General features: G+C 43.7%; 1 protein-coding gene across 1 annotated transcript in view; it reads left to right on the forward strand.

Annotated features, from left to right (window-relative positions):
- Window positions 1-12,526: 12,526 nt before the first annotated feature.
- Window positions 12,527-27,508, forward strand: part of LOC126095376 (myrosinase 1-like) — a 73,734-nt gene continuing 58,752 nt past the window's right edge. The window contains exon 1 of the mRNA XM_049910181.1: window positions 12,527-12,665. Within this exon, the coding sequence (XP_049766138.1) occupies window positions 12,527-12,665 (139 nt within the window). The remainder of the gene's footprint in view (window positions 12,666-27,508) is intronic.

Below are 27,508 nucleotides of genomic sequence, written 5' to 3' on the forward strand. Positions count from 1 at the left end.
CTTGCCTCGCGGTGTTCTCGCAGCGCACTGAGCGAGAAGACTCAGGTTCAGTATCGCTGCCACTTTCTGACACGGATAACGTTAGCAAATCATCCGATTTTTCCTCTTTGCCGCTACTCCCATTCCTTCTCCTTCAACGTCCTTTCTTCGTTTCTGCTGCAGTCTCTGCCGATAGGTGTGGTTCGGGCAAACTGATCTGCACGTGTTCCTGCGCCTCACAGGGCTCAGTTTCAGAGGAGGCCGGCGCATCGTCGGTGTCCAGCGGTGACTGTCCCGGCGCGGATGGCGGGGCCCAAGTTCCGTCCGTCCTACCAGCAATGTCTTTGTCACTGCTTTCCACCTGAACTGGCTTTGTTAAGGTGTTCCGGCTGCAGAGGTTGTAGTACAGTTCCCGCGGCTACCTCACTCAATAACGGAACAAGCCTTTCAATACCGTCTGCAGGACGTTCTCGTGGAAGCTGAACTGGACGTCGACGTGGGCAGTATATCCGCAGATGTTCTGTTGAATGGCAGATCGAACACGTAGCAGGTGGACCAATGTACGTTACCTGGGAGCGACAGCCACCAATGGCAACATACGAAGGTACATGCTTTTCTAAGTCTATACGTACACCTCTAACGTCGTTGTTAGCTTGGTAACTGTGATGTCGTTAGTTATACAACCATACCGCCACGTGAGAGGTCGATCCGCCAGATGCAATTCTCTCGATAAACGGAACTGAAGAACGGCTGTGCTAGCCAAAGACTACACAGCCAGTAGCAGTACATATGCTCGCCGCTAGGCCACTTCATGTGCAGCAGGGGTGTAGTGCAGTTGTGCCAGTCTACAGTTCGTAGCCGCGATCAGTGGTCAGCCAGCGCGATCGTCTGCAGCTCAGGAGTCATTGCTGTCATCGAGTCTTTGTAGCTCCGTTGGAAGTTAGTCTTCAAATTCACGGGATTCGACATTCAAGATTACGATTAATTCGTCACTGCAAGATTTGCGACTTGTAAATTATGTCATTCTACAGACGCTTAGTCTAGTCGCGTTTTCTATTCTTGTCAACCAACTGGTCATGGACTACAGCAAAGTTAAGTAATAAATACTTCGTTATTTTGTACTCCTGCTAATTAATTGTGTTTTCCTGTTGTAGCTACCAAGAAGTCTTGGCATAGTAGAACCCACGTTTCCATCTCCTTGGCTACCTCATATTTACCACCTCACGTTCATGGACTCGATTATGGTGGAAGATCGAGAGCCATCAAATGGCGACGCGCCTGGCTCTGGTCCTTCTTGCATGGCTTCGAGATGCTTCCTGTTATATGGAATCAAGCAATTTTACATATGCGAAGGTTTCCCAGCCAATGTTTTTGTGTGTGCCAAAAATATTTTCTGAACGTTTCCAGTTTATTCGTGCTTGGATTCTGTTCGTGTGTCTTTTGTTTGACTGTGACTTTTTGAAAGTGTCTTTGTATGCATCACTTCGTATACATTTGAGCAAGTGTGCTTATCGGTTTTTCCAGTCATATGCGGTGTTCGCTTGTGTTCTAGTGTTCTATTTCTTTCCACTTCTGTATATTCAGCATGCCTTTGCTTGCTGTTACCACGGCTGCTACGCAGGCAATGCCAAATGTGCCGCTTGCCGCACATGCGCCCCCGCAGCACACAGTCGCTGTGGGCCAGTTCTGCCAGTTTCAGCTGCAGCAGGCGACTCAGCTGACGCAAACCGTATCGGAGTTGGTGCGCGCAGCGACCACGGCCCCGCAAGCCGGCGGGCCAACCGCTACCCTGCCTGCATCAGTTCCACTCTTCCGAGCGTTCAAATCAAATGGTTCTAAGCCCTACGGTACTTAACATCTGAGGTCACCAGTCACCTATACTTAGAACTACGTAAACATAACCTAGCGACATCACACACATCGATGCCCGAGGCACGATTCGAACCTGCGACCGTAGCAGCGAAGTGGTTCCGGACTGAAGCGCCTAGAACCGCTCGGTCACAGCGGCCAGCTCCGGGCCTTCGACGAGTGGCGCCAACAGTAGGACGACTGAGTGGCGCTGCCAGTATGCCGTCCATACCGCCGCATCCGGAATACGAGGCACAGTGCTCGCCAACTATTTTCGAGCGACGGCAGGTACGGAAGTGTTTCGCGTCATCGCGAAGCTCTTCCCTACCAATACGCCGCATAAAGTCCCTCACACAGACATTTTGCAGGCCCTTGACGCCTATTATGCAGCCCGCATACAGGTTGCGGCCGCGCGGCATTAGGCGCTGCAGTCATGGACCGTGCGGCTGGTCCCGCCGAGGTTCGAGTTCTCCCTCGGGCATGGGTGTGTGTGTTTGTCGTTAGGATAATTTAGGTTAATTAGTGTGTAAGCTTAGGGACGGATGAGCTTTCCAGTTAAGTCCCATAAGATCTCACACACATTTGAACGCAGCAGCTCGGTTTAAATTTTTTCTCTGTGGCAAAGCATCCCATCAGACTCTCAAACAGTAAATCGCTGAGCTCCAGGGGTTGACACGCGAGTGAAATTTTCTTTGCTCGTGAGGAGAATAATACAATGGTAGCACGATTCGTGACGCCGTCACACAAAACATTCAAAGTGCGAAACTTCGCGACCAAATTCTCCGTCACCCCGACCCTACGTTAATGCTAGTTGTGCAAATTCTTGAGGCACAAGATTCCACGGATTTGGCGAATGATAATTTTGGACCGCACGGTGTTTGTGCAGTCGGCGATGTTTTCAATTTCACCGCTGCTACCACCAGGAAACAGCCTCAGCGCACGGCCCGGCGTATTTCCTAAGCCGCCGCACCTAGGCGTAAATGGCTCTCACGTGCTACGGAGACCCGCTCGTCTCGGTCAGCCGGCGATTTCAGTTCCCACAGCAGGAACAAAAATAAGTCTTGTCCTCGTTGCTTTAATGCTCATTCTCGCACTAATTGTCCTTGTCGCAATGAGACTTGCTTTACATGCGGCAAACTGGGCCATATTGCCACGGTCTGCTTGCAGGCTTCTAGGTCGCCGCCGCATGCTCACATTCCCCGTAAGAATACACGTAAGTCGTGTAACCAGGTTAACATTATAACAGGCACCGACACCTTTCCCCGGTTCACAGCCTACAGTGTTAGTGCGAACTGTGAACGTGGTCGCCGAGCACAGACGGCTACTAATGTTCGAGGCCGACCGAGACGTAGACGTCGAGTTACCGCTTGTTCCCAAAACACACCGCATGTGTTTCACACAGTGTTTCAGACTCCAGTAACGTGTCCACACGCACACAGGACAATGACGTCAAGTTGCCACTCATTTCCAGTGTCTCTGCAGTGTGCCATAGTACTAAAAAATTGTACATTTGCCTAACCGTTTGTGATAAAGCTGTTCTACTTCAGCTGGACGCAGGCGCTACCGTCTCATTGCTCAATTATTCTACATATCTGTACTTACGTTGTCCTAATTTAGAGAAATCTCAAACAGTGCTGACTACCTACAATGGAGACGAGATTAAAACTTTTGGTTCTTGTGTTTTCCCTGCTACGTATCTCAATGTGACAAAGTCTGTTCTGTTTCATATTGTCCGTTCTAAGTCGCGTGCAAACATTTTTGGTATGGGCTTATTTAATATTCTCAACCTGTCTATCCACAATCAGGGTTTGCAAGTGAACTCAGTGAGTTTTGAACGTAGTGTTACGTCGTTGTGCGACGAATTTGCAGATTTGTTTAGTGAAGGTTTAGGTCTGGCCATTAATTTCGTTACACATGTCACATTGAAGGAAAATGCTCAACCACGCCTTTTCCGTGCCCGCAATGTGCCGTACGCACTGCGTGACCGAGTAGCAGACGAGTAAAAACTTTGGCAAGCAAATGGCGTGTTAGCTACCATTTCTGCTTCCCAGCGGGCTTCACCGTTAGTTGTCGTGAAGTAACCGACGGGTAGATTGCGTTTATGTGCAGATTTCAAGGCAACAGTAAATCCGCAGACTGTGATACTTACCCGTTGGCACGACCGGAAGAACTTCTGGGCAAGTTAGGTGCTGGTCGCTGTTTTTTCCAAAATCGACTTACGCAATGCCTACCTGCAAATTCCGTTGGATGACGTGTCCCAACAGGTATTCGTGCATGGGTTTGTTTAAATTTTTGTTGCTACCGTTCGGTAGCGCATCTTCTCCTGCAATATTTCAGCGACACGTTGAACAGCTCACAGCTACAGTGCCGCGTTGTGGCAACTATCTCGACGATATCGTGAGTGAGGTCGTACCGCTGAAGAACATTTCTCTAATCTTCGCGCCCTGTTGCAAGTGCTTTTACAAGTTGGCCTTAAGTGTAATAAGGACAAGTGTGTATTTTTCAAGACTGAACTTGAGTACTTAAGCCATGTCATTAACTCTCAAGGTATTCACCCGTCGCAGTCTCATCTCCATGCTATCAAACAGCTTAAAACGCCCACAAATTGTGTGCGAACTTCAGTCGGTCCTTGGAAAGATAATATATTATCTCAAATTTATTCCAAACGCAGCTCAAGTCGCGGCTGCCTTGCATCGACTTCGTCGAAAGAATGTGCCTTTCTTCCGATTGTGACATTGCTTTCCGCTCGGCTGAGTGATCGATGCTTAACGCTGTTCGACGTGTCCAAAACCGGTTGTCTTAGCGACAGACGCGTCCTCGTTTGGAATGGGTCCTGTTCTCTGCCATGGGATTGGCAATGCAGATTGCTTTCGCCTCCGAACTCCTGACGAAGACACAGTGTAATTACTCTACCATTGAGAAAGAAGCTCTTGCAATTATGTATGGAGTTACGAAGTTTCACCAATACCTTTATGGACGGAAGTTTTACTTGGTTACAGATCACAAGCCTTTACAGTCATTATTCCATCCGGCCAAGCCTATCCCTAACCGCACCACTCAGAAACTACAACGTTGGACTCTGCTCTTGTCTAATCATCAGTACGAGTTAATCTTCAGGCCGACATCAAAGCATGCCAACGCAGACACGCTTTCCCATCTTCCCTTGAGTCCTTATTCTGATTTTGATTCGTCTGAAGCTTCCTGTTGCTATATCGACGTTCAGGATACCGATTCGCTCGAACAGTTTCCACTGGATTACAGAAGGATCGCGCAGGCCGCAGCTTCCGATCCTCGTCTTCAGATTTTGTCTGGGTACGTTCGTACTGGTTGGCCTCCTACCTTAAAGCAGATAGTCAGCCCTGTTGTTCGTCGTTACTTCGCCCGTCGCGATGATCTTTCAGTTCAACGTGGCGTTATTTTACTTCGAGCTGATACAGACACTTACCCTGTGGTGATTCCACAGGTTCTTGAACAGCACGTGTTAAAGCTACTTCATCAGGGCCATTGGGGTGTTGTTCGCACCAAGGAACTCGCTCCGAGACATTGTACTTGAATCGGTTTAGACTATGACATTGAACAGATGACCTCCAAGTGTAGATTTTGTGCTGAACATCAGTCTAGTCTCCCGTCACGACTTCAAGATTGGCCAAAAGCCTCGGGCCCTTGGCGACGTGTCCATCTTGACTTTTCTGGACCTTTCTGGGATACAAGATGGTTTATCGTCGTCGATGCGTACAGCAAATTCCCGCTTGTCATTCCTATGCCTTCCACGACGACTAGATCGACGCTTCGGTCTCTTCGGTCCATCTTTTGCCTTGCAGGTCTCCCAGAACTGTTAGTTAGTGACAATGGCCCAGAGTTCGTTTCGCAGGAGTTCTAAAACTTCTGTCGCGCCAGTGGCATCCGTCACCTCACGAACGCTCCTTTCCATCCCCAGTTTAACGGAGAAGCGGAACGCTTCGTCCGTACCTTCAAAGAACACGTGGCTCGTTTACGTCCTCACCTCACCCGCGAGCAAGCGCTCCTGCTGTTCCTGTCAACGAACCGCTCTCAACCGCGAGACGGACTTCAATGCGAGATGCCTTTAATAGGTTCCACAACGAAACATTGTCTCGAAATTTGGTAGAAAATCCTAAGAAATTCTGGTCGTATGTAAAGTACACAAGCGGCAAGACGTAGTCAATACCGTCGCTGTGCAGTGCCGATGGTACTGTTACCGACGACTGTGCCGCTAAAGCGGAGTTATTGAACGCAGTTTTCCGAAATTCCTTCACCAGGGAAGACGAATGGAATATTCCAGAATTTGAAACACGAACAGCTGCTAGCATGAGTTTCTTAGAAGTAGATACCTTAGGGGTTGCGAAGCAACTCAAATCGCTTGATACGGGCAAGTCTTCAGGTCCAGATTGTATACCGATTAGGTTCCTTTCAGATTACGCTGATACAATAGCTCGCTACTTAGCAATCATATACAACCGCTCGCTCACCGATAGATCTGTACCTACTGACTGGAAAATGGCGCAGGTCGCACCGGTGTTTAAGAAGGGTAGTAGGAGTAATACATCTAACTACAGACCTATATCATTGACGTCGGTTTGCAGTAGGGTTTTGGAGCATATACTGTATTCAAACATTATGAATCACCTCGAACGGAACGATCTATTGATACGTAATCAGCATGGTTACAGAAAACATCGTTCTTGTGCAACGCAGCTAGCTCTTTATTCGCACGAACTAATGGCCGCTATCGACAGGGGACCTGAAGTTGATTCCGTATTTCTAGATTTCCGGAAAGCTTTTGACATCGTTCCTCACAAGCGGCTTCTAATCAAACTGCGGGCCTATGGGGTATCGTCTCGGTTGTGCGACTGGATTCGTGATTTCCTGTCAGGAAGGTCGCAGTTCGTAGTAATAGACGGCAAATCATCGAGTAAAACTGAAGTGATATAAGGTGTTCCCCAGGGAAGCGTCCTGGGACCTCTGCTGTTCCTGATCTATATAAATGACCTGGGTGACAATCTGAGCAGTTCTCTTAGGTTGTTCGCAGATGATGCTGTAATTTACCGTCTAGTAAGGTCATCCGAAGACCAGTATCAGTTGCAAAGCGATTTAGAAAAGATTGCTGTACGGGGTGGCAGGTGGCAGTTGACGCTAAATAACGAAAAGTGTGAGGTGATCCACATGAGTTCCAAAAGAAATCCGTTGGAATTCGATTACTCGATAAATAGTACAATTCTCAACGCTGTCAATTCAACTAAGTACCTGGGTGTTAAAATTACAAACAACTTCAGTTGGAAAGACTACATAGATAATATTGTGGGGAAGGCGAGCCAAAGGTCGCGTTTCATTGGCAGGACACTTAGAAGATGCAACAAGTCCACTAAAGAGACAGCTTGCACTACACTAGTTCGTCCTCTGTTAGAATGTTGCTGCGCGATGTGGGACCCTTACTAGGTGGGATTGACGGAGGACATCGAAAGGGTGCAAAAAGGGGCAGCTCCTTTTGTATTATCACGTAATAGGGGAGAGAGTGTGGCAGATATGATACGCGAATTGGGATGGAAGTCATTACAGCAAAGGCGTTTTTCGTCGGGGCGAGATCTATTTACGAAATTTCAGTCACCAACTTTCTCTTCCGAATGCGAAAATATTTTGTTGAGTCCAACGTACATAGGTAGGAATGATCATCAAAATAAAATAAGAGAAATCAGAGCTCGAAGAGAAAGGTTTAGGTGTTCGTTTTTCCCGCGCACTGTTCGGGAGTGGAATGGTAGAGAGATAGTATAATTGTGGTTCGATGAACCCTCTGCCAAGCACTTAAATGTGAATTGCAGAGTAATCGTGTAGATGTAGATGGTTCATCGCCAGCTGAGCTTCTCCATGGTCGTCGCCGCCGCACCATTCTGCAGCTGCTGCATCCCCCTACGCACCTTACGCCTTCGCTTCCTGCGCAGCCTCGTTTCCGCGCAGGCGACGTTGTCTTCTTTAGAAACTACTCTAGTTCACGGCGTTGGCGAAGGTTGTATCATCCGGCCGACGAGGTCTGTGACGTTCCTTCTTCGGGACCCCCAAGGCTGCGCTCTCGTCCTGGGCCTTCTCCTGCCGCTGCTTGTCTGTTCGCCGCGTCGCAGACGGCCGGAGGACATCCGCCCTAACGTGGCGTGCCTCGTCGCTCTGGGTCTGCCGACCTAGAAACCGTGGATTGGGTACCGCCAGTCGCCGGGCCGCCGCCGCTGGAGCCGCCGCCGCCCACGTCTCCCGAGGTCACTACCCCGACGGGTGCGACGGATTCACTGGCGCCCACGGACAGCCCGATGGCGCACCCACGTGTTGTGTACGCCGCGGCTGTGGGTGGACCGCTGCCTTCTTCCGCACACTTCCCTCGTTCACGTGTGGAGCGCAGGGCACCGGCCGGGAGGCAGACCGGGGCCAGAGTCGAGGGCCAGAGCACCCCCGGTCCCATCACTAACGGTCTCACCCTAACCTTCTCCCCGTCGTCGTCGTAGTCACTGTAACACACATTGTTCGACGGAGGTGCGTCGTTTTGGGGGGGGGGGGAGGGGTATGATGTCGTGTCATACGACCACACTACCGCCTGAGAGTCGATCCGCCAGATGCGATTCTCTCGATAAACGGAACTGAAGAACGGCTGTGCTAGCCAAAGAGTACACAGCCAGTCGCAGTACTTATGCTCGCCGCGAGGCGCCGCTAGGCCACTTCATGTGCAACAGGAGAGTAGTGCATTTGTGCCAGTCTACAATCCGTAGCCGCGATCAGTGGTCAGCCAGCGCTTTTCCAAGTTAGTCTTCAAATTCACCGGATTCGACATTCGAGATTACGAGAGATTAATTCGCCACTGCAAGATTTGTGTCTTGTAAATTATGTCATTCTACAGACGCTTACTCTAGTCGCATCTTCTATAATTGTGAACCAACTGATCGTGAACTACAGCAAAGTTTACTAATAAATACTTCCTTATTTTGTACTCCTACTAATTAATTGTGTTTTCCTGTTGTAGCTACCAAGCAGTCTTGGCATAGTAGAACCTAAGTTTCCACCTCCTTGCCTACCTCATATTTACCACCTCATGTTGATGGACTCGATTATGGTGCAACATCGAGAGCCATCAGTAACGATATGGACTTGACGATTTTTCGTTGGTAACCGACAAAACAACGCTGTACAGAGACAGAACGTGCAATGACCTCATTAGGACACTTAGGTGGCACGTCAAATACCCTGACAGTTCTCACTGTGTATCCCGAAGGCACGATCTGGACATTACTAATACTACAATCAGTATGACGAAATTGTCTAATGCCAGCATGCTCCTCAACGAATTTCTCGTAAGCGTCACTCAAAATAAATTTGACAAATAACGAGTGTTGCACAAAGTCCAAATGAATCGTGTCGATTATATCTTCAGGCAATTTCAAATCCTCAAAAATCCACTTGTGATTCTCAAACGCCGTCGTCGGAATGCAGCGCGATCGAAAACACACTGAACGCTGTTGGCTCAGGTAATTGTCGACATCGTGCTTACAACAGTTATAAAGAAAAGAGAAGTAAGCAACGCTCCCACACGCTGCTCGGCTCCCCACCACTGTTACCCGCTAAGGAAGAGGCGCAAAGCGCGAACTGCCCACAGAACAGGTTGAACGTATCGTCTCTCGAGGTGGTATGAGTTGCGGTCGACAAAGACACCGTCGATACCGCAAGCTGCACCTCTTACCCCTAACGATTCCAAGCTATTTAGCAGAATCTCAACATCAACAGTATCAAAAGCCTTGGACAGATCTAAGAACGAGCGTGTAAAATACTCGTCCTTCTGAAAAGCGCCAAGTATCACATTCACAAATTTTAATATGATTGATTCTGTACTTCTACCAAATCAGAGCCTAAACTGTGACTTATTTCAAGGGTTGTATTAACACAGTTAATTCGTTATCCCAAATTTCATTCGCTAATCACGGAAGCTGAAAAAATGAATTAAAATTTGTGCCGGGGCCCGTAGAAATACTGACCATTTCAACACCGCAGCACTATGGCTGTCAGCCTTGCACCAGCTACTAACTTAATTCATTTCTTCAGCTTCCGGCATTATCGTAATAAATGTGGGACTGAAATGTCTCAGGAAAAATTTAATTATTTGCACCAAAGGGAGCATATAAAACGCAATAAATTGTAGCAATGAGAAAAAGAAGAGACGACATCTATAATTGAATACGTTTCCTAAGATCACATGAGGTGGGAAAGAACTGACTATACAACTGTTTATTTACGATTCGCGAGAAATTCATTTACTGTAGAATAAAGTTTCTCTTTTAGAACAAGAAACATATAATAAGTAGCAGAAAACATGACATATTTCAGAAAGACGTCGTGGATGTAGACAACGATTTTATGATTTGTATAATACAGCCAACTGGTAGCAAGATTTTAGTTTAACCTCGTTTCGACACCTGTCATTGCTATCTCATCAGAAAATCCAGACAGTTACATGTAGTAACAGATGAACAGATTTACGAGCGAAACGCTCTCGTCATGCAAAATACTTCACAAAAAATATTTTCTTATGAAGTATTTTGTGTGACGGGAGCATTTTGCCCGAAAATATGTTCATCTGTTACTACATGTAACTGTCAGTATTTTCTGATGAAGGCGCCAATAGTAGGCGTCGAACTCAGGTGAAAGTAAAATGTTGCTGCAACCGGTTGGCTGTATTATTCAAACGATATTCTTCTACGGATGCTGTCTCACACCCATGTTCAAAAGTGCAAGCTTCTAGAATGAGATTTTCACTCTGCAGCGGAGTGTGCGCTGATATGAAACTTCCTGGCAGATTAAAACTGTGTGCCCGACCGAGACTCGAACTCAGGACCTTTGTCTTTCACGGGCAAGTGCTCTACCAACTGAGCTACCGAAGCACGACTCAGACCGGCTCCTCACAGCTGTACTTCTGCCAGTATCTCGTCTGCTACCTTCCAAACTTCTGCAACGTTCGCAGGAGAGGTTCTGTAATGTTTGGAAGGTAGGAGACGAGATACTGGCAGAAGTAAAGCTGTGAGGAGCCGGTCTGAGTCGTGCTTCGGTAGCTCAGTTGATGCCGGCACGGTAGCTCAGCGTGTTCGGTCAGAGGGTTAGGTGCCCTCTGTAATAAAAAAAACTGAGTGAATGGATCAATAACGAACTTCAAAGGGCGTCTGGGGACGTCCGCCAGGAACAATTGCAACGAACTGTAACGAACAAAGTGAGGTTAAATAAAAAAAAAAAAAAATTCTCCCTCGAGTGAAAAATTAAAAAAAAAAAAGTTGGTAGAGCACTTGCCCGCGAAAGGCAAAGGTCCCGAGTTCGAGTCTCGGTCGGGCACACAGTTTTAATCTGCCAGGAAGTTTGCAAGCTTCTGTTTTTATCTGTCAGACTTTTATTTCTTTTCTATATTTTTAAATCAAGAAAACAGCTATATTTTGTACAATAGTATCATACAGTCTTTTCTTTATAAGATTTTTAAAAAATGTTTTAAAGTTTGCATTTATAAATATTTTGTCTCAATTCATATTCTGTAAAACTCTTGGCTGAAGAACGGAATTTGTACCGGTTGCAGGCCACCCTCCACCGTTATGGTGCGAGGAGGATGAAATAAGAATAAGGGGAAAATATCACCCCGCTCGGATTAGAGGCTCTGATACGTACTCCAGTTTACAAAGCTGCTATTGTCTCAGTTCATCGTATTATTCATTTGTGCCCACAAGACTTGCAGGGAATAGCGCTGGCAAGCTGTGAGAATAAGTACGGCAGCATGTCTGACCTCAACAATGGCGTTGCTTGCTCTGTGTTTAGTGCAGTATTCCGTCAGATGTATCGTTAGTGTGCTGTCTTAGTAAACGGTTGTACGGGTCGGCCGCGAGACTTCAGCTTTGAAATAATTCGTCTCCGGATGATAAGAAAGTTTTCTTAAATAGTGCTTGTTCACGCGAAATGGTCCAAGGTTTAATTAAATTGGCAACCAGAAAGTTTAGTTAAGGACAGTGGAATGTAGGATACTGTGAATTGGTTTATAAAGGAGAAGTATGTTGCAACATACCCTCGTATGAGACATTTAAATTCAGTTTACCGTTCCGTAATCATCCCGCTTTAGGACAAGGGGGAAAGAGACGGCGAACAATTAGTCTAACGGCATGGAGGTTATAAGTGCCTACGAATATAAGACAAAATTCGGCGATAATTGCTCCGCAGATAGTGATATATCGCGATACAAGAACACCTTGTGTTCAGCATCAGCCGTATCTTATGGAAAATCAATTAAACTGCCAACAGTCTGGTAGCAACCGTCGAACGCTACCGTATCAAAGCTCTCGTATAAAGGAAACGGCTAATAAGCATTATCTGATGAGTCATTAGCACTTGAGCCATCAATACTTCTGAAACAGTAAGCAGGAAAGCGGTGCTCCATATGAACGACTTCCTGCCAATATACACCATCTCCACTGATAATACCCACTTCTCTCTTGTAACTGCGGCATATCTACGTACTTGTTTGTAGCTTATCTCGTTAATGACTTTACTCTTATGAAACATTCAATGATAATAGATAACATCACGTGGAGTATTGTTGCGTAACATGTTTATTAAATTAAAACACAGGCGAGGTATATATTATAACTGTTTCTAAGTGCGACACGGTCACTGGTGTGGAACAATGTTGAGTCTGGTGGTCGCTCTCTCGGCCGTGTTGGCCACTGGTTTGGCACAGACCGCCACTAACAGATTCCCTGACGGTTTCATGTTGGGCGCCGCCACGGCTGCCTATCAGATAGAAGGGGCCTGGAACGAGGATGGTGAGTCAGCAGAAAATAACAGAAGTAGTCTTTGTATTCGAGATCTGTATGAGATCTTAGGCTTAATATTTACTCCAATAACACTGCTCACGAGGAGAACACGACAAGTGCCATAACCCGATTTCCCAGAAACTTCGCGCAGTGGAAGACGAGTCAAAATAAGCGAACATATGTAGCAGAGGCTTACGCATAAGTATTCTATCTTTACCGAGAAAACCGACGGTCAAAGGTTTCAAAGTATTTCGTATGCCTCTTAGTGAATAAACAGTTCATCTAAAGTGGTGGTACAGTGGCTATAGTTGCGGGCTCTCACTTTTGCGTCCCGTATTCGAAACCCTTGTATTATTTTTATTTTTCATTTTTCTCCCCACGTCTGTAGAAATCACTACATGAATGTTTTCCAATGTATACTGGAACAACATTGTCGTTACTCGTCTGCTAATGTTATATCTGGTGAATGAATTAATATATGAACGGAAAAACTTTTTTAAATTGTTTTCGGTAAAATTCCTGTAGTGTATCTTGAATCATACTCAGGGCAAGCGTCAGTTTTCGGAAAAGTGATCCATTACGCGTGGCTCGTCTTGAAATTATTGCCAACGCTTGAAATCTTCAGTAATGATGTTGACGATGTTCTTTTCCTGAGATAGTTTCATAGGAAGAACTGTCACTGTGACACACCTGCCTAAGCTCGATGGTTGGGGTGTCTGGAATATCCATGTTTCAAATGTTTTCAGTATCATGTAAGGGAATGCAGCAAACCTCCGTGGAGAATAAACATAACAATACAATAGAAGAATTAACGACTATTATAAAAATATGAGGATTTAAGAAGACTGTAACCCCTGAAAATACTATACATACATTTGTTGTATAAAAATGTATGACGCTTGTTGTGAATTTCTGTTGCAATTTTACAGTTAATATAGCTCTGTCATATCACCTAACTTGATCGGAAAAATTCGTGTAGTAACCTCCTACAAAAACCGGTAGATAAATGAAAGTAAAATAAAGTAAAATAAATGAAAACAATAACTGGGTTTCGAACACGGGACGCAAAACGTGAGAAGGTGTATGCCTAGCCACTACGCCACCAATTAGGCTGAGCTAATCAAATGCCAAAAGGCACCTAAATTAAAACGAAAATATAGACAGTTGTTTTCTCAGAAATGGTCGAATATCCAGGGATAAGCTAAGACAGGTGTTCGCTTATTTGACCTCCTCTTCCAATGTGGAAAGTGTCCGGGAAATCGGGTTATAGCATTTGTCTGCTCTCCTCGTCAGTTTATTTTATGCTACGGTGAAATGCATTGACGGGCCAAAACATTATGGCCACCTGCTTGGAAGCATGTTGACCCACATTCGGAACGCAATACAGTAGCGATTCTGCGTCTCATAGATCCGACAAGTCCGTAGTAGGTATACAAAGGTACGTAGCACCAGATCTACGCACAGATCACGGAAACCCGATAAATAACGGATAAGTGGTTCAAATTGCTCTGAGCACTATGGGACTTAACTTCTGAGGTCATCAGTCCCCTAGAACTTAGAACTACTTAAACCTAACTAACCTAAGGACATCACACACATCCATTCCCGAGGCAGGATTCGAACCTGCGACCGTAGCGGTCGCGTGGTTCCAGACTGAAGCGCCTAGGACCGCTCGGGCACTCCGGCCGGCTCACATCTTACATTAAGATAAAACATTATTGCACAAATTTCTTACAACCACATGGTAACTAATCGCACGATTAAATAAAAATCATATTACAGTATGCTACGGACAATGTTTAAGTTTATTAGCATCTGCTGAACAAAAGAACGAACTCCTTACAAATCGTCTGTCAACCATTGTAATGTTTGGCTCTTTCAACGTCAACTAAATATTTAATTCCCACGGTGTTGTAATGCGGTTTCATAGCAAATTTCCGAGACCCATCGATATTGCTACTGTAACGCCTAGAACCGCTCGGCCACCCCGGCTGGCTAACGGACAAGTGGTTTGTGGGCCCTTAAATGGAGCCCGGGAAGCGTCCCGGATGAATTCCACTGAGTTCACATCAGGCGAATTTTGTGGACGTGTCTTCAACGTGAGTTCGCTGTCACGCTTCTCAAACCAATGCAAGGCTACTTTGGCCTTGTACATGGACAGTTATCCTTCTGAAAGTTGGCATCACTGTTGGGGAAGACACCAAGCATGTAGCATGCAGGTGTTCCGCAGTAATGTTCACGTCCTCCACAACTGCCACGACGCCTTCGATTAATACCTCAGGTCCAATTGAAGCCCAGGTGTATGTCTCGCATACCATAATACTGCCCCCATAGGTCTGACCCTATAGCACTGAGCATGTTTTGAGTAGCTTTTTGCAGGCAGAATCAGCAACCTGGTGCATCAAGATTAACGAATCACGTGACCAGGTTCCACGTTTCCATTGACCCACAGCCAATGGGAATACATAGCGGACGTCTCGTGCAGAGCTGCTTGTTCAACACTGTGCACTAAATGGTTTTCTCTGAAACACTTATTCTTGAGCTAACATCGTACTCTGTCGTCAGACTTGCCACAGATCGCCAACTAACTCGCTTTCTAGAGTCGACCTCCATGTCTAGGATGAGGTGTGGGCACCCACTATCTTGTCGACTAGCGGTTTCACGGCCCTACCGCTTTCCATAGTAGATACGCACGATAATAGACACCAGTCAAATTTAAGCGTTTCCGAGATGCGCGTCGCCAAGTGCCAGACTATAACAATCTGCGCTTTGCGAAAGCCGCTTACACAGTGTGTCCCAGAACCGTTAGGACTGCGGCTGTGAAAAATAAAACTCACGGATTATGTTCACGATATTGCTGTATCTGAATTTAAAAAAAAGCTGAAAAGTGTTTTGAAACAGTCACAGTAGTCATATTTTGGAATTGCATTTATAGTCGAGACAGTGTAAGAAGATCCATGGCAGATAGTAACACTGTTGCCAGGTTTCAGCTGTGGGAGAGACAATAGCCTTCTACAGAACTGCGGAAACACTGAGTCGTTTACAGAATCGCGTTACGTGACTGGTTGACGTAGGCGCGTGAAGCCGCAGCGCCCAGCCCACTGCAATTGTCAGCTACTTTTTTACGCCGTCTCGACCATAGCGCTGCAGTACACATTACTTATATGTCGTCAGTTGCGCTGTAACGGTGTCCTTTCATTTCTAACTTCAATCTCGGGAAACAACCAGAAGTGAGCTGGGGCCAAATCCGGCGAATACGGCGGTTGGTTCAGTTCAGGACTTCAATCCGTTTCTAGCCAAAACTAGTGCACGGTCTTCGCTTTGTGGGCTGGTGCGTCGTTGTGGACGAGCGAGCAGGAACCTGCCTCTCGGTATTTGGCTCGAATTCCACTAATTCTCGTCCACAAATGATGGAGGCTGCCGAGATAGTACTCAGGATTAACGGTTAGCCCTTCTGGTGTAAGGACCTTCTGAATGATTCCTTTGCTTTCGAAGGAAAGTCTCGGCGTTGTCATGACACAAATCTTCTGAAAGTGCAGATTCTTTGGTTTCGGATTGTATGGGACTGACCACGCTGCACTCTGCCACTTTGTACGAGGTTCGTCGCCAGTTACCATCCATTTAGTATCACTGCAAAAGTGTTGGACGCTGCCACGTTTTTCAGTGCCCGAAAGTGCATGCAGCCCTAACTGCGCAAATCCTCGATCAAAATTCCGCGCACAGTAGTTTTCGATATTGTTGACAGCTCATCGACGAGTGCAGATGCAATTATTTCGGCAATTTTTTTGGACATTTTCGTTCGCGCGACTTGTTCGCGGCTTTGATACTCGTGGCGTGTCCTTGATGACCTCCTTACCGTCACGATTTAGAGCACATCACCGAAAAGCATTTGTGCGACTTAAACAATCACTACCATAAACACACTCATCATATCAGACGTTCCAGTGTCTGATTTTTCTAAGTAAATACGCAGCATGGGCTAGCCGCGCGGTTAGGGGCGTCTTGTAACGGTCCGCGCGGCTTTTCCCGTCGGAGGTTTGAGTCCTCCCTCGGGCATGGGCGTGTGTGTTGTCCTTAGCGTAAGTTCGCTTAAGTTAGATTAAGAAGTGTGTAAGCTTGGGGACCGATGACCTAAGCAGTTTCGACACATAAGATCTTACCACAAATTTACAAATTCTAAGTTAATACAAAACACGAGGCTGCCTTGACGCTCCACCGCCGTTTTCCGACAGGTGTCGGACACCTGCTGTTACATTCGCAGCCAGGCTTCCGGCTGCAGCAGTGTTATTACTTTGGCCTTCTACACAGCTGTTGTTGAAACTTCAAAGATGCCCAATTCGAAACGAGACGGCATATCAGTTTGGAATTTCACACAGGCACTCCTTGCGGACCTGGAACACACCGTGTACGTCAGTCGGTTTTCAGATTTGCACTCTGTATCGTCTCCAGGACAATTCCCAACTGTCCTCTGCTCCTCTTACATACATGCCTTGCTGGATTACGTGTCCACAGCGCCACCAAGTGGCGTTTAATCTATCGGTGGAATGCGCTCATAATGATTTGGCTTATCAGTGCAGGTACTTTATGAATTTGTCCAGAAGTAAAATTTTTATGTGTTTGTAGGTAAAGGAGAAAGCATCCAGGATCATTTTTACCATAACCATCCGCTACTCGGCCTAAACAGCACAGGGGATGTCGCTTGCGATTCTTACCACAAGTATAAGGAAGACGTGCAGATGCTGAAGGGTATAAACGTGAGTATTATATAGGAGTATGTAATCGAAATGTGCAATTTGCAAGTCTTGCTAATATTAGTGATCGCAAGGTGATATTCGCTTTCAGTATACTTTTATTTCCTTTCTGAATACGATATCATGGATTTCACTCCCTCATAACTAAATGACTTACTTGTCACATAGTATCTGGTGAATATGAACGGCTTTATACATATCGTAAGCAAAACATATCATCGAAATAGACTGAAACATTCTCATCAAAGGGAGCCAAAGCTCTGACCCATAATCATGTTAAACTTATGTATTAGAGGGGCTCCAGACCTAATTCCGAAAGATTCTGATCATCAACGTATAATAGTTGCGAAATTTAAAACATTCCCGCCGTATAGATCGTTCCGTGTGGTTTCGAGCGAACTGCCTGTTGTCTGTAACTACCTGCTGCGATATTTCGGAGCATAGTTTTCTGACCATCTTCAGGTATATATGGCGAAAAATTACACAGAGTTCCCTTGTTTAAAGCACTGCCAACGCATGCGTGGTGTGTCCAGTTGTCACTGCGCATGCGTTGCATGAGCCCTGTGCTGCTGCTACAGGCCAGAGTGCTACTCCATGCCGTGAGCTCATAACCACCCACTACGCTTCCGGATGATGAGGATTTAGATGGGCCTTATGCCTAAAGTTCCCTGTTGCTAAATGAAGTCCGTGAACTGTATGTGCAGTTATTACCCAGTCGCTTATGCTCTGTACTTGCAGCAATGGCGACATCAACTAAAAACTCAGTTAAGATTAAAATAATATAAAATTTGGGTGCATGGAATTACAGTAGACAGTTAAATTTGGAAAACGTTATGAGTTTAGTTAATGAATTAAAGAAAACCAACGGTCTACAGCTCACTGCGTGAGCAAAATTACTGTCATTGTAATCACTGTCTGTTAATGTAGAAAGACTTACGTAAGAATGTTTGGTTTTTTTACAACGCGAAAAACAGCACTAAACTGCTGAATATGTCTCTAGCGTGATTTCAGATGGATACATCACACTAAACAAATACCTTTCAGTTAGGTAGCAACTAATGGAAATCAATTAGTAATAACCAAAGAACAACAAAATCTCATTACTAGTAAACAGTTACGTAAATACAAAATTTTTGTGACGTCACACACTGTAATGCTTACTGTCTTTAATTTTACTCAAAAAGTTATTTATTACTGAATGCTAGCATTTACTTAAAATTTATCGTAACGATATAGCATCATTCAATAATAACTTTCCTGTTAAGTAATTTGTAAAGTCAAACTTCGATTGCAAAAGAACGGCAAAGTTCATAATACGATTTCACTGACTCACTGGTTTCTTGTAATTTCAGCTTTTAATACTATTCATTAATATTTTCCGCTAAATACTGTGTGCAGATATTACTGTTATTAGGTCAATACATTAACGCACATTTCTGGTTGCAGTTGCGTAAAAATGAAAAAACAAAAAAAATATTTTACCGAATTTTCAAATTACTGTTGACTAGACTGAAGAACTTGCCATTATTATTATTTTGCAAATTATTGAAATTTTAATTACTGTTATTTCTTTAATAAAATAACCAATCATTAGGAGTCTCTCGAATCATCAGTAATGGATAGGACGGACCCTAGTTAGGTATTTTGTCTTAGATAAAGATGAAGGTCAACACTTTGGTATGACTCGTTATTATTTAAACACAAAATGAAATACGAAGCTGTCTTACAAACAAATCTGACCAAGCAGTTAGTTCGACCTTCCTTCAGGTTGAAGTGTCATCGGCGCAATGTAAGGCATTGTTCGTTGAAAATTTGTGGCACAGACTCTTCTTCTTGTAGGTCCGTAATAAATAAAATTTGGACCGCAGTACTCCTCGAGTTAATTTGCATACTCTTGAAGAAATTATGCTATGCCCATTTAATGCCATATACTCCGACCGTACACAACAAATGCACGCCGAGTCATTACATAGTTTAGCACCACTACTTTACGACAATTTCTCAAAAAAAAGAAAGAAAAAAAAGAACAACTCCCGGTGCGCTTCGCATCCAGCGATAATGCAACTGCCAAAACTGGCAATTCACTGTACTCTTCTGACAAGATCGTATCGCCCTGACTAAGCCAGCGCGTCTACTTACAACCGGTATTTATTTAAATTTACAATGAGGGAACATTTCATTTCACCATACAAACATTAGTACACTCATATACAAACTCTGATTTAAAGAAAATTGCATCGAAAAATAAAAATTTGGTAGTCCACAAAGTTGTTGTGTTACAAGCTCGTATCACCGATATCACATCCACCACCACACACAGTGAAAACGCTCGACGATGCCGGCTAGACAGAGAATAAAGTTTTTCTGTGCCAGAATTCAATGCAGTATCTAACTGGAAACTGTCGTCACGATTGATTAGGGCCTCAGACAATTTCATTTCCATTGATTCATTGAAGAAAAAATGTTTAAATGTGTGTGGATTCCTAAGGGACCAAACTGGTGAGGTCATGAGCCACGAGAATTACACACTGCTTAAACCAACTTGGGCTAAGAACAACACACGGACACACCCACGCGCGAGGGAGGACTCGAACCTCCGGCGGAAGGGACCACGCAGACCAGACGTGGCACCTCAAACCGCGCGTCCACTGCGCGCGGCGATTCATTGACGAAGGAGCTCTAGCAGTCTGAAGTACTGACCACAATTTTTGTTTGATTTTGTTTCATGTAATGATCAGAAGAAGTACAGATTTCGGCGATTGCAGATTTGCTGCATTGGAGGAGGCCAGTATCTCGCTGGTATTTTACGATGCGCCCTTGAACAGTCCACGTCGTTTGCCCTATATAAGATTCACGCACTCTCATAGAATCCTATAAACACCTGCAATATACAGCTCTAAGTTTTTTTAACCAGCCTCAGAAGTGCCGAGAATTTTATGTCGTGGAAGGATCGCTTTCACGGAAACATTTGCAATATATGGAAGGTAAGCTGTCGGCTTGAACGACTCATCGTCTTCCCTGCTCTGCCGTTTACATGTCTGTAGCAGTCTTCACCGAGCCCGTATCATCTCAGATACCGATAACTTGCAAGCTGGATCCGAACGCCTCCAAACTGTGTTCCAGAGCGATGGGTATTCGTCTCATCAGACACAGAGAGCGCCGAAATATACTCGCGTCATCGTGTCAACTTACAGATATCCAGCATTTCGCCCAAAATTTGGTTCAATTGGCTCTGAGCGCTATGGGACTCAACTTCTGAGGTCATTAGTCCCCTAGAACTTAGAACTAGTTAAACCTAATCAACCTAAGGACATCACACATATCCATGCCCGATGTAGGATTCGAACCTGCGACCGTAGCGGTCTCGCGGTTCCAGGCTCCAGCGCCTAGAACCGCACGGCCACTTCGGCCGAGGTCTAAAATTTCACGCAACAAATAACTGCGTTTACTTGTGTGTTAGAACGATTGCAGAGCTGTTTCCAGAATATTATGCTAAAATGTGTAGTCTCTGTGCGCTAATAAAAACAGACGTGTCCCCAGGGCTTATACGGGGTTTTGTGTTAAGCAGTATGAACACGTCAGAGAAATGCTCGTAGATGGCAGCACTAACAACATAATGCCCTAACATAAGTGAAAATTACAGTTTGAGGAAGCGTGTAGAATCACCCTAGTCGCCACGCGGGTTAGCACGTTGCTTCCGGAGGCGAGCCGGTAGCTGATCAAACCCCCCGGCGGGTTAACTACAAGTTGGACGTGGATTCTAGGCGACTTCCCGCATCCTATTAGGTAAATTTCGGACTGGTACCAGCGTCGTTACTCACTTACACGATTCACAGACGTTCAGAAAAACGTTCGCACATTTCCGCCCCCCATTAACGCTAACGTTGTCAAATCCAGGAATTAACATGCCGACCGAATGAATATACGGGATAAAGGCCAGGAAAAAGAAAGGGGAGGCACGTAACGTAGCTTTTGCAACAGAACACCCACGGCTGTTAGGATGTACAGGAAAAATGCTGAGACTTTCCCGTAAGCAGATCACTTCAGGCAAACTCACTGAACGTCTTGACTAAACTACTCGTGCTGAAAACGATAGCTGAGACTCAGTGATACCTCTACACTCCAGTGGATTTAAAATAGTTTACTGCGATTTTCCATTTGCTACTTTTTTTGGGTCACCAGTCTACTGACTGGTTTGATGTAGCCCGCCACGAATTCCTCTCCTGCGCCAACCTGTTCATCTCAGAGTAGCACTTGCAACCTACGTCCTCAATTATTTGCTGGATGTATTCCAATCTCTCTTCCTCTATAGTTTTTGCCTTCTACAGCTCCCTGTAGTACCATGGAAGTCATTCCCTCATGTCTTAACAGATGTCCTATCATCCTGTCCCTTCTCCTTATCAGTGTTTTCCACATATTCCTTTCCTCTCCGATTCTGCACAGAAAGTCCTCATTCCTTACCTTATCAGTACACCTAATTTTCAACATTCGTCTGTAGCACCCCATCTCAAATGCTTCGATTCTCTTCTCTTCCATTTTTCCCCAGTCCTTGTTTCACTACCATAAAATGCTATACTCCAGACGTTCATTCTCAGAAATTTCTTCCTCAAATTGAGGCCGATATTTGATACTAGTAGACTTCTCTTGGCCAGGAATGCCCTTTTTGCCATTGCTAGTCTACTTTTGATGTCCTCCTTGATTCGTCCGTCACTCGCTATTTTACTGCCTAAGCAGAAGAATTCCTTAACTTCATCTATTTCGTGAACATCGATTCTGATATTAAGTTTCTCGCTGTTCTCATTTCCTACTTCTCAATACCTTTGTCTTTCTTCAATTTACTCTCAATCCATATCCTGTACTCATTAGACTGTTCATTCCGTTTTGCAGATCATGTAATTCTTCTTCACTTTCACTCAGGATAACAATGTCATCAGCGAATCTTATCATTGATATCATTTCACCTCGAATTTTAATTCCACTACTGAACCTTACTTTTATTTCTATTATTGCTTCCTCGATAAACAGATCGAACAGAAGGCGCGAAAGACTACATCCCTCTCTTACACCCTTTTTAATACGAGCACTTCGTTCCTGGTCGTCCACTTTTATTATTCCTTCTTGTCTGTTATACATATTGTGTACGACCCGTCCCTCCCTGTAGCTTGCCCCTACTTTTTTCAAAATTTCGAGCACCTTGCACCATTTTACATTGTCGAACGTTTTGTCCGGATCGACAAAACCTATGAACGTGTCTTGATTTTTCTTTAGTCTTGCTTCCATTATTAACCGCAACGTCAGAATTGCCTCCCTCGCGCTTTTACCTTTCCTAAAGCCTAACTGATCGTCATCAAGCGCATCCTCAATTTTCTTTTCCATTCTTCTGTATATTATTCTAGTCAGCAACTTGAATGCATGAGCTGTTAAGCTGATTGTGCGATATTTCTCGCACTTGTCAGCTCTTGCAGTCATCGGAATTGTGTGGATGATGGTTTTTTTTCCGAAGGTCAAATCGTATGTCACCAGTTATACATTCTACACACCAACGCGAATAGCCGTTTTGTTGCAACTCCCCTTAACGATTTTAGACGTTCTGATGTAAAGTTATCTATCCCTTCTCCTTTACTTGATCTCCAAAGCTCTTCTAAATTCTGATTCTAATACAGGGTCCCCTGTCTCTTCTATCATGCCAGTCAAATCTTCCCCCTCATATAGGGATTCTGTGTATTCTTTCCACCTATCCGCTCCATTGTCTGTATTTACCAGTGGAATTCCCATTGCACTATTAAAGTCATCACCCTTACTTTTAATGTCACTGAAGGTTGTTTTGACTTTCCTGTATGCTGAGTCAGACCTAGCGACAATCATTTCTCCTTAGATGTCTTCACATTTTTCATGCAGCCATTTGGCTTAGCTTCTGTGTACTTCCTATTTATCTCATTCCTCAGTGACTTGTATTTCTGTATTCCTGAGTCTCCCGGAACATTTTCTTACTTCCTCCTTTCATCCATCAATTGAATTATTTCATCTGTAACTCATGGTTTCTTTGCAGTTACCTAATTTGTGCCTATGTTTTCCTTCCCAACTTCTCTTATCGCCCTTTTTAGGGATGTCCATTCATCTTCAACTGTACTACTTACTGAGCTCTTCCTTATTGGTCTATCTGTAGGCTTAGAGAACTTCAAACGTATCTCGTCATTCCTTAGTACTTCTGTATCCCACTTCTTTGCGTGTTGATTCTTCCTGGCTAATGTGTTAAACTTCAGCCTACTGAAACGTCCCCTTAAAAAAATTATACAAGACTGTGCTTAAACTGACACACAATATTTTTAGCGCAACGCAATCTGACTTTCAAAAATCCCTACAAAAGAATGGCCCTGACTAACATTAACCTATACGTTTCACAAATCACTTACCTCACCAAAAATCTTCGTTACTCGAACTACTGCAATACAGCGAGTGCCACTACTGCCAGCTTAATAATCATAATATATATAGCAGTTCATGGCATCAAGTATTACAAATTACAAAACTCCGCCATCTCTCTCCCCACATCCACCACTGCTGGCGGCTCACCTCCAACTGCGCAATGCTACGCGCTGTTCACATCCAGCTGCCCAACACTACAATGGCTGACAACAATGCAAACTGGCCACAGACTGCACACAGCACAGCCAGTGATTTTCATACAGAGCGCTACGTAACGTTGCCAATAAGAAAACATAAACAGCCTACTTACATAGCCCCCATGCTCCCCACAAAAAATTTTACAAATTGTTTTGGGCAGTGGCCAATAATGATTTGATAAAATTTTTCATAATTACAATAACAAAGATATCAAATGCACACACTTATTAATGCAATGTTGGTCAAAAGCTGAAATTTTCTCACAGTCCATAAAGACAGTCCTGATCATTCATCACAGTAAAACTGCCGTTTCTTTTCTCAAAGTCTGAGCAATAAATACAATGCACACGGAAGTAGTGGATTTCCATGCAGTCTTGAAGAAGTAGTGTTGTCCTTGCAACGGAAAGACAGTGCTGACTCTTGACATGCTGAGAGGTAATAGGCCACAACAGAGCAAACCCACAGCAGAGTCATTTGACGTTTTGAAGAATATTGGTAGGTAGGTCATCACAGAGCAGACCCACTGTAGTCCTGGTAGAGAGTACGGTATTGGTGGGCACCAGAGGTGCAGACCCACTGCAGTCCTTGTAGAAATAATGGTACTGGTGAGTCAGCAAATGTGTAGACCCACTGTAGTCCTTGTAAAAATAATGGTATTGGTGGGTCATCAAAGGTGTAGACCCAGTGTAGTCCTTGCAGAGATGGCCAGCAGCCATCTGCTGCGACTGTGCAGGTGCACAATCACCATCGAAGAGTCTTGCAGAGAAGATAGCAAGTCCATAAACCACCACCTGTACACTCACAAACTTTTTGGAATTGTCCTTAGAACCAGCAATGCTGTTATCCAGTCCCTTGCTGAACTAGTAACACACGTGCAAACACTAACAGTCCCAACTTCTCACATATTGTGCATTACTATGACCAACAGAAATGTGTGCAGTGAAATGAATGCTTACAAGTTACTTAGTTTGATGAACTGGTGTCAATTACAATTTTATAACATGGGAATACAATTACAAAGATACAAAATACATCATTAAAAACATAACAATACAGATAACATTTGTAGTAATACAGGCTTTACAAAAGAATAGAAATAACATATACATCAGTGTTAGAGGAATTATGACATGAGTACATACATAAAATCACAATAACTTTTGAAACATCAACTTTACACATGAGCATTAAAACAAAACAGAATAAATAATGTCTAAGCATATTTACAAGGTAAATAACATATTATTAATGCCAATTATATTTGAGGATAACAGTATTCCTCATCATAGTGAATGTGGCTTAGTATTAGAAGAAGAAGAAATTCTATGAAACTACACAGAGACAGGAAGAAAACAAATACATAAGGTTACACAAACACATAGTGGGATAACACAAAAGGAAAGGACAGGGTTTGTTTTCAGTGTAACATTTGGTACTGCAGTCCAACCCAAACTTCATTCCATAGATCTTTCGTCTTATTTCAACATTTGTTTCCACCAAAAAAATCCTATTCAAGCATGCTTTCTGTATTTATATGTTCACATATTTCTTACCTCATTATTTATTTTCCCTTATCTTACTTCATCATTTATTTCCAAGAAAATCCTACCTAAACCTGTTGTCCCTAAACCCTACTTTTTTGGTTCATATCCTCTTTCAAAAATACTGTTTTGGCCAAACCATTTTCTTATAGATTCTCAATGCATTTCTTCCAATCCATCATTGTTAGTTTCTTATATAGTCTACCCCCTCTTAAGCTAACTTAAATCTACTGAGCTCAGATGCTAAACTAAGGGACGAGGCAATGCAGCAGCACAAAACAATTACACAAACATCAATGACAAAAAATTCAAATTGGCAAAGCAATTGCAATATTACAACTAATATAAGGCACTGTGCAGCAAACAATAAAAATAAATCCGTAGTAAAACTGGCTTAACAGCGTAATAAAAAGTCAAATTCAGTAACATTATGCCTGGTAAACAGCAGCAGCGAATGAAATAACTTATATCTAAACATGACATAGCTCAAGCAGAAAAAAATATTACACTAAAGACAACAATGCAGACAAGGGAAATGTATATTCACATCTTAATGTCTATGTAATTAAATTGGTGCACCACAAGAAGTTATTCTACAAAAAAAATTACCAAGTAGTTGAAAAGAAAATTCCGTATGCAATTCCTGTGAAGGGAAATGTCTTTGTGCTCACCCATTTTTGGGAAATGTATTACAAAATTAGTATTTACTTGATCTGTAGACATAAAATATTTATATTAGTACATCTATAAAATTCTATTTTAACCAATGCTGCAGTGCAGCTAAAAACTAGATATTAAAAAAAATGAAAATATGTACAAAGGAAGGCATGAAACATCATTCATTAGCCATATGGCATTTCATAAGGTAGTAAAAATCTCTGAACTATAAAGACAGTAGTCATAATCAGGTGTATAGACATAAAATATTCTCATCATTTCATTAGGCATTTCAGTAAATCATAAATTAAGAGCTCCACAGTGTAATCATATGTTTTCAAGTTTGAGCGTGTCGTATTTGGGATGCTTTCTAGAAAGGAATGTCAATAGCGAGGATAAGGGCCTCCCTTTTTTTTTCTACCGGTGCCTCTGAAAACGCACACACTAATGGCTTTTTCTCCAGGCGTCTGACGCAGCTGGGTGCCCGCGACACATTACGTGCAGGTGGTCACTTAACTTTCTTACAGAAATATTTATAACAGCAGTTTCCGCTACAGAAACAGTCTCATATACAAAATTTCACAGGTCGAGAATTTGCGTTGCAAATGTGTAGAAACAAAATCTTATGAATATAACAGTGTCCAAAAAATTTTCGCCGGCATTGTGATACATTCACGCATTTACACACATTTCATAACTCTTAAAGTACGATTCTTGGTTTCCAACATCCTTTTTCACAAGGCAGAGTCCCTAACCACTGTTCATTACTCCTTACCTTATTACACATATATATATTCGTCGACACGTTAATCTTGCGACGACACTTCAATATTTCATCATAATAAATACATAGCATAATCAAATTCCTCATATAGCATCAGCTGATTGATCATAAACATACCGCAACAGCATAATACACATAGTCATCGTAATAATAACATCATAACACCTCAGTCAACTCTCAAAATCGTCGTAGCTTCCTCTAATAATTAAAAAAAAATTCTCTGCTCATGTCAAAAGTGTCGTCTACCTCAAACATACTTTAAAACTCGTGATCCCATACCAAATATATCATTCAAAGCTCTCATAATATCACAATGGGTCCAAAAAAATATGAACATTTCTCAAAGTACAGACAAAATACAATTTCGTAAGTGTGATGTTATCCAACGGTGTAATTACGTAAACATCTGTCACTGCTGTAGTAAAAAAGTTTGTCTCTCTCAGTTAAATGATCACATAGCTATGTAATTTATGTGTTAGAGGAATATGGTACCGA

Source organism: Schistocerca cancellata, chromosome 8 (genome assembly GCF_023864275.1).
Source record: "Schistocerca cancellata isolate TAMUIC-IGC-003103 chromosome 8, iqSchCanc2.1, whole genome shotgun sequence".
Lineage (NCBI taxonomy): Eukaryota > Metazoa > Arthropoda > Insecta > Orthoptera > Acrididae > Schistocerca > Schistocerca cancellata.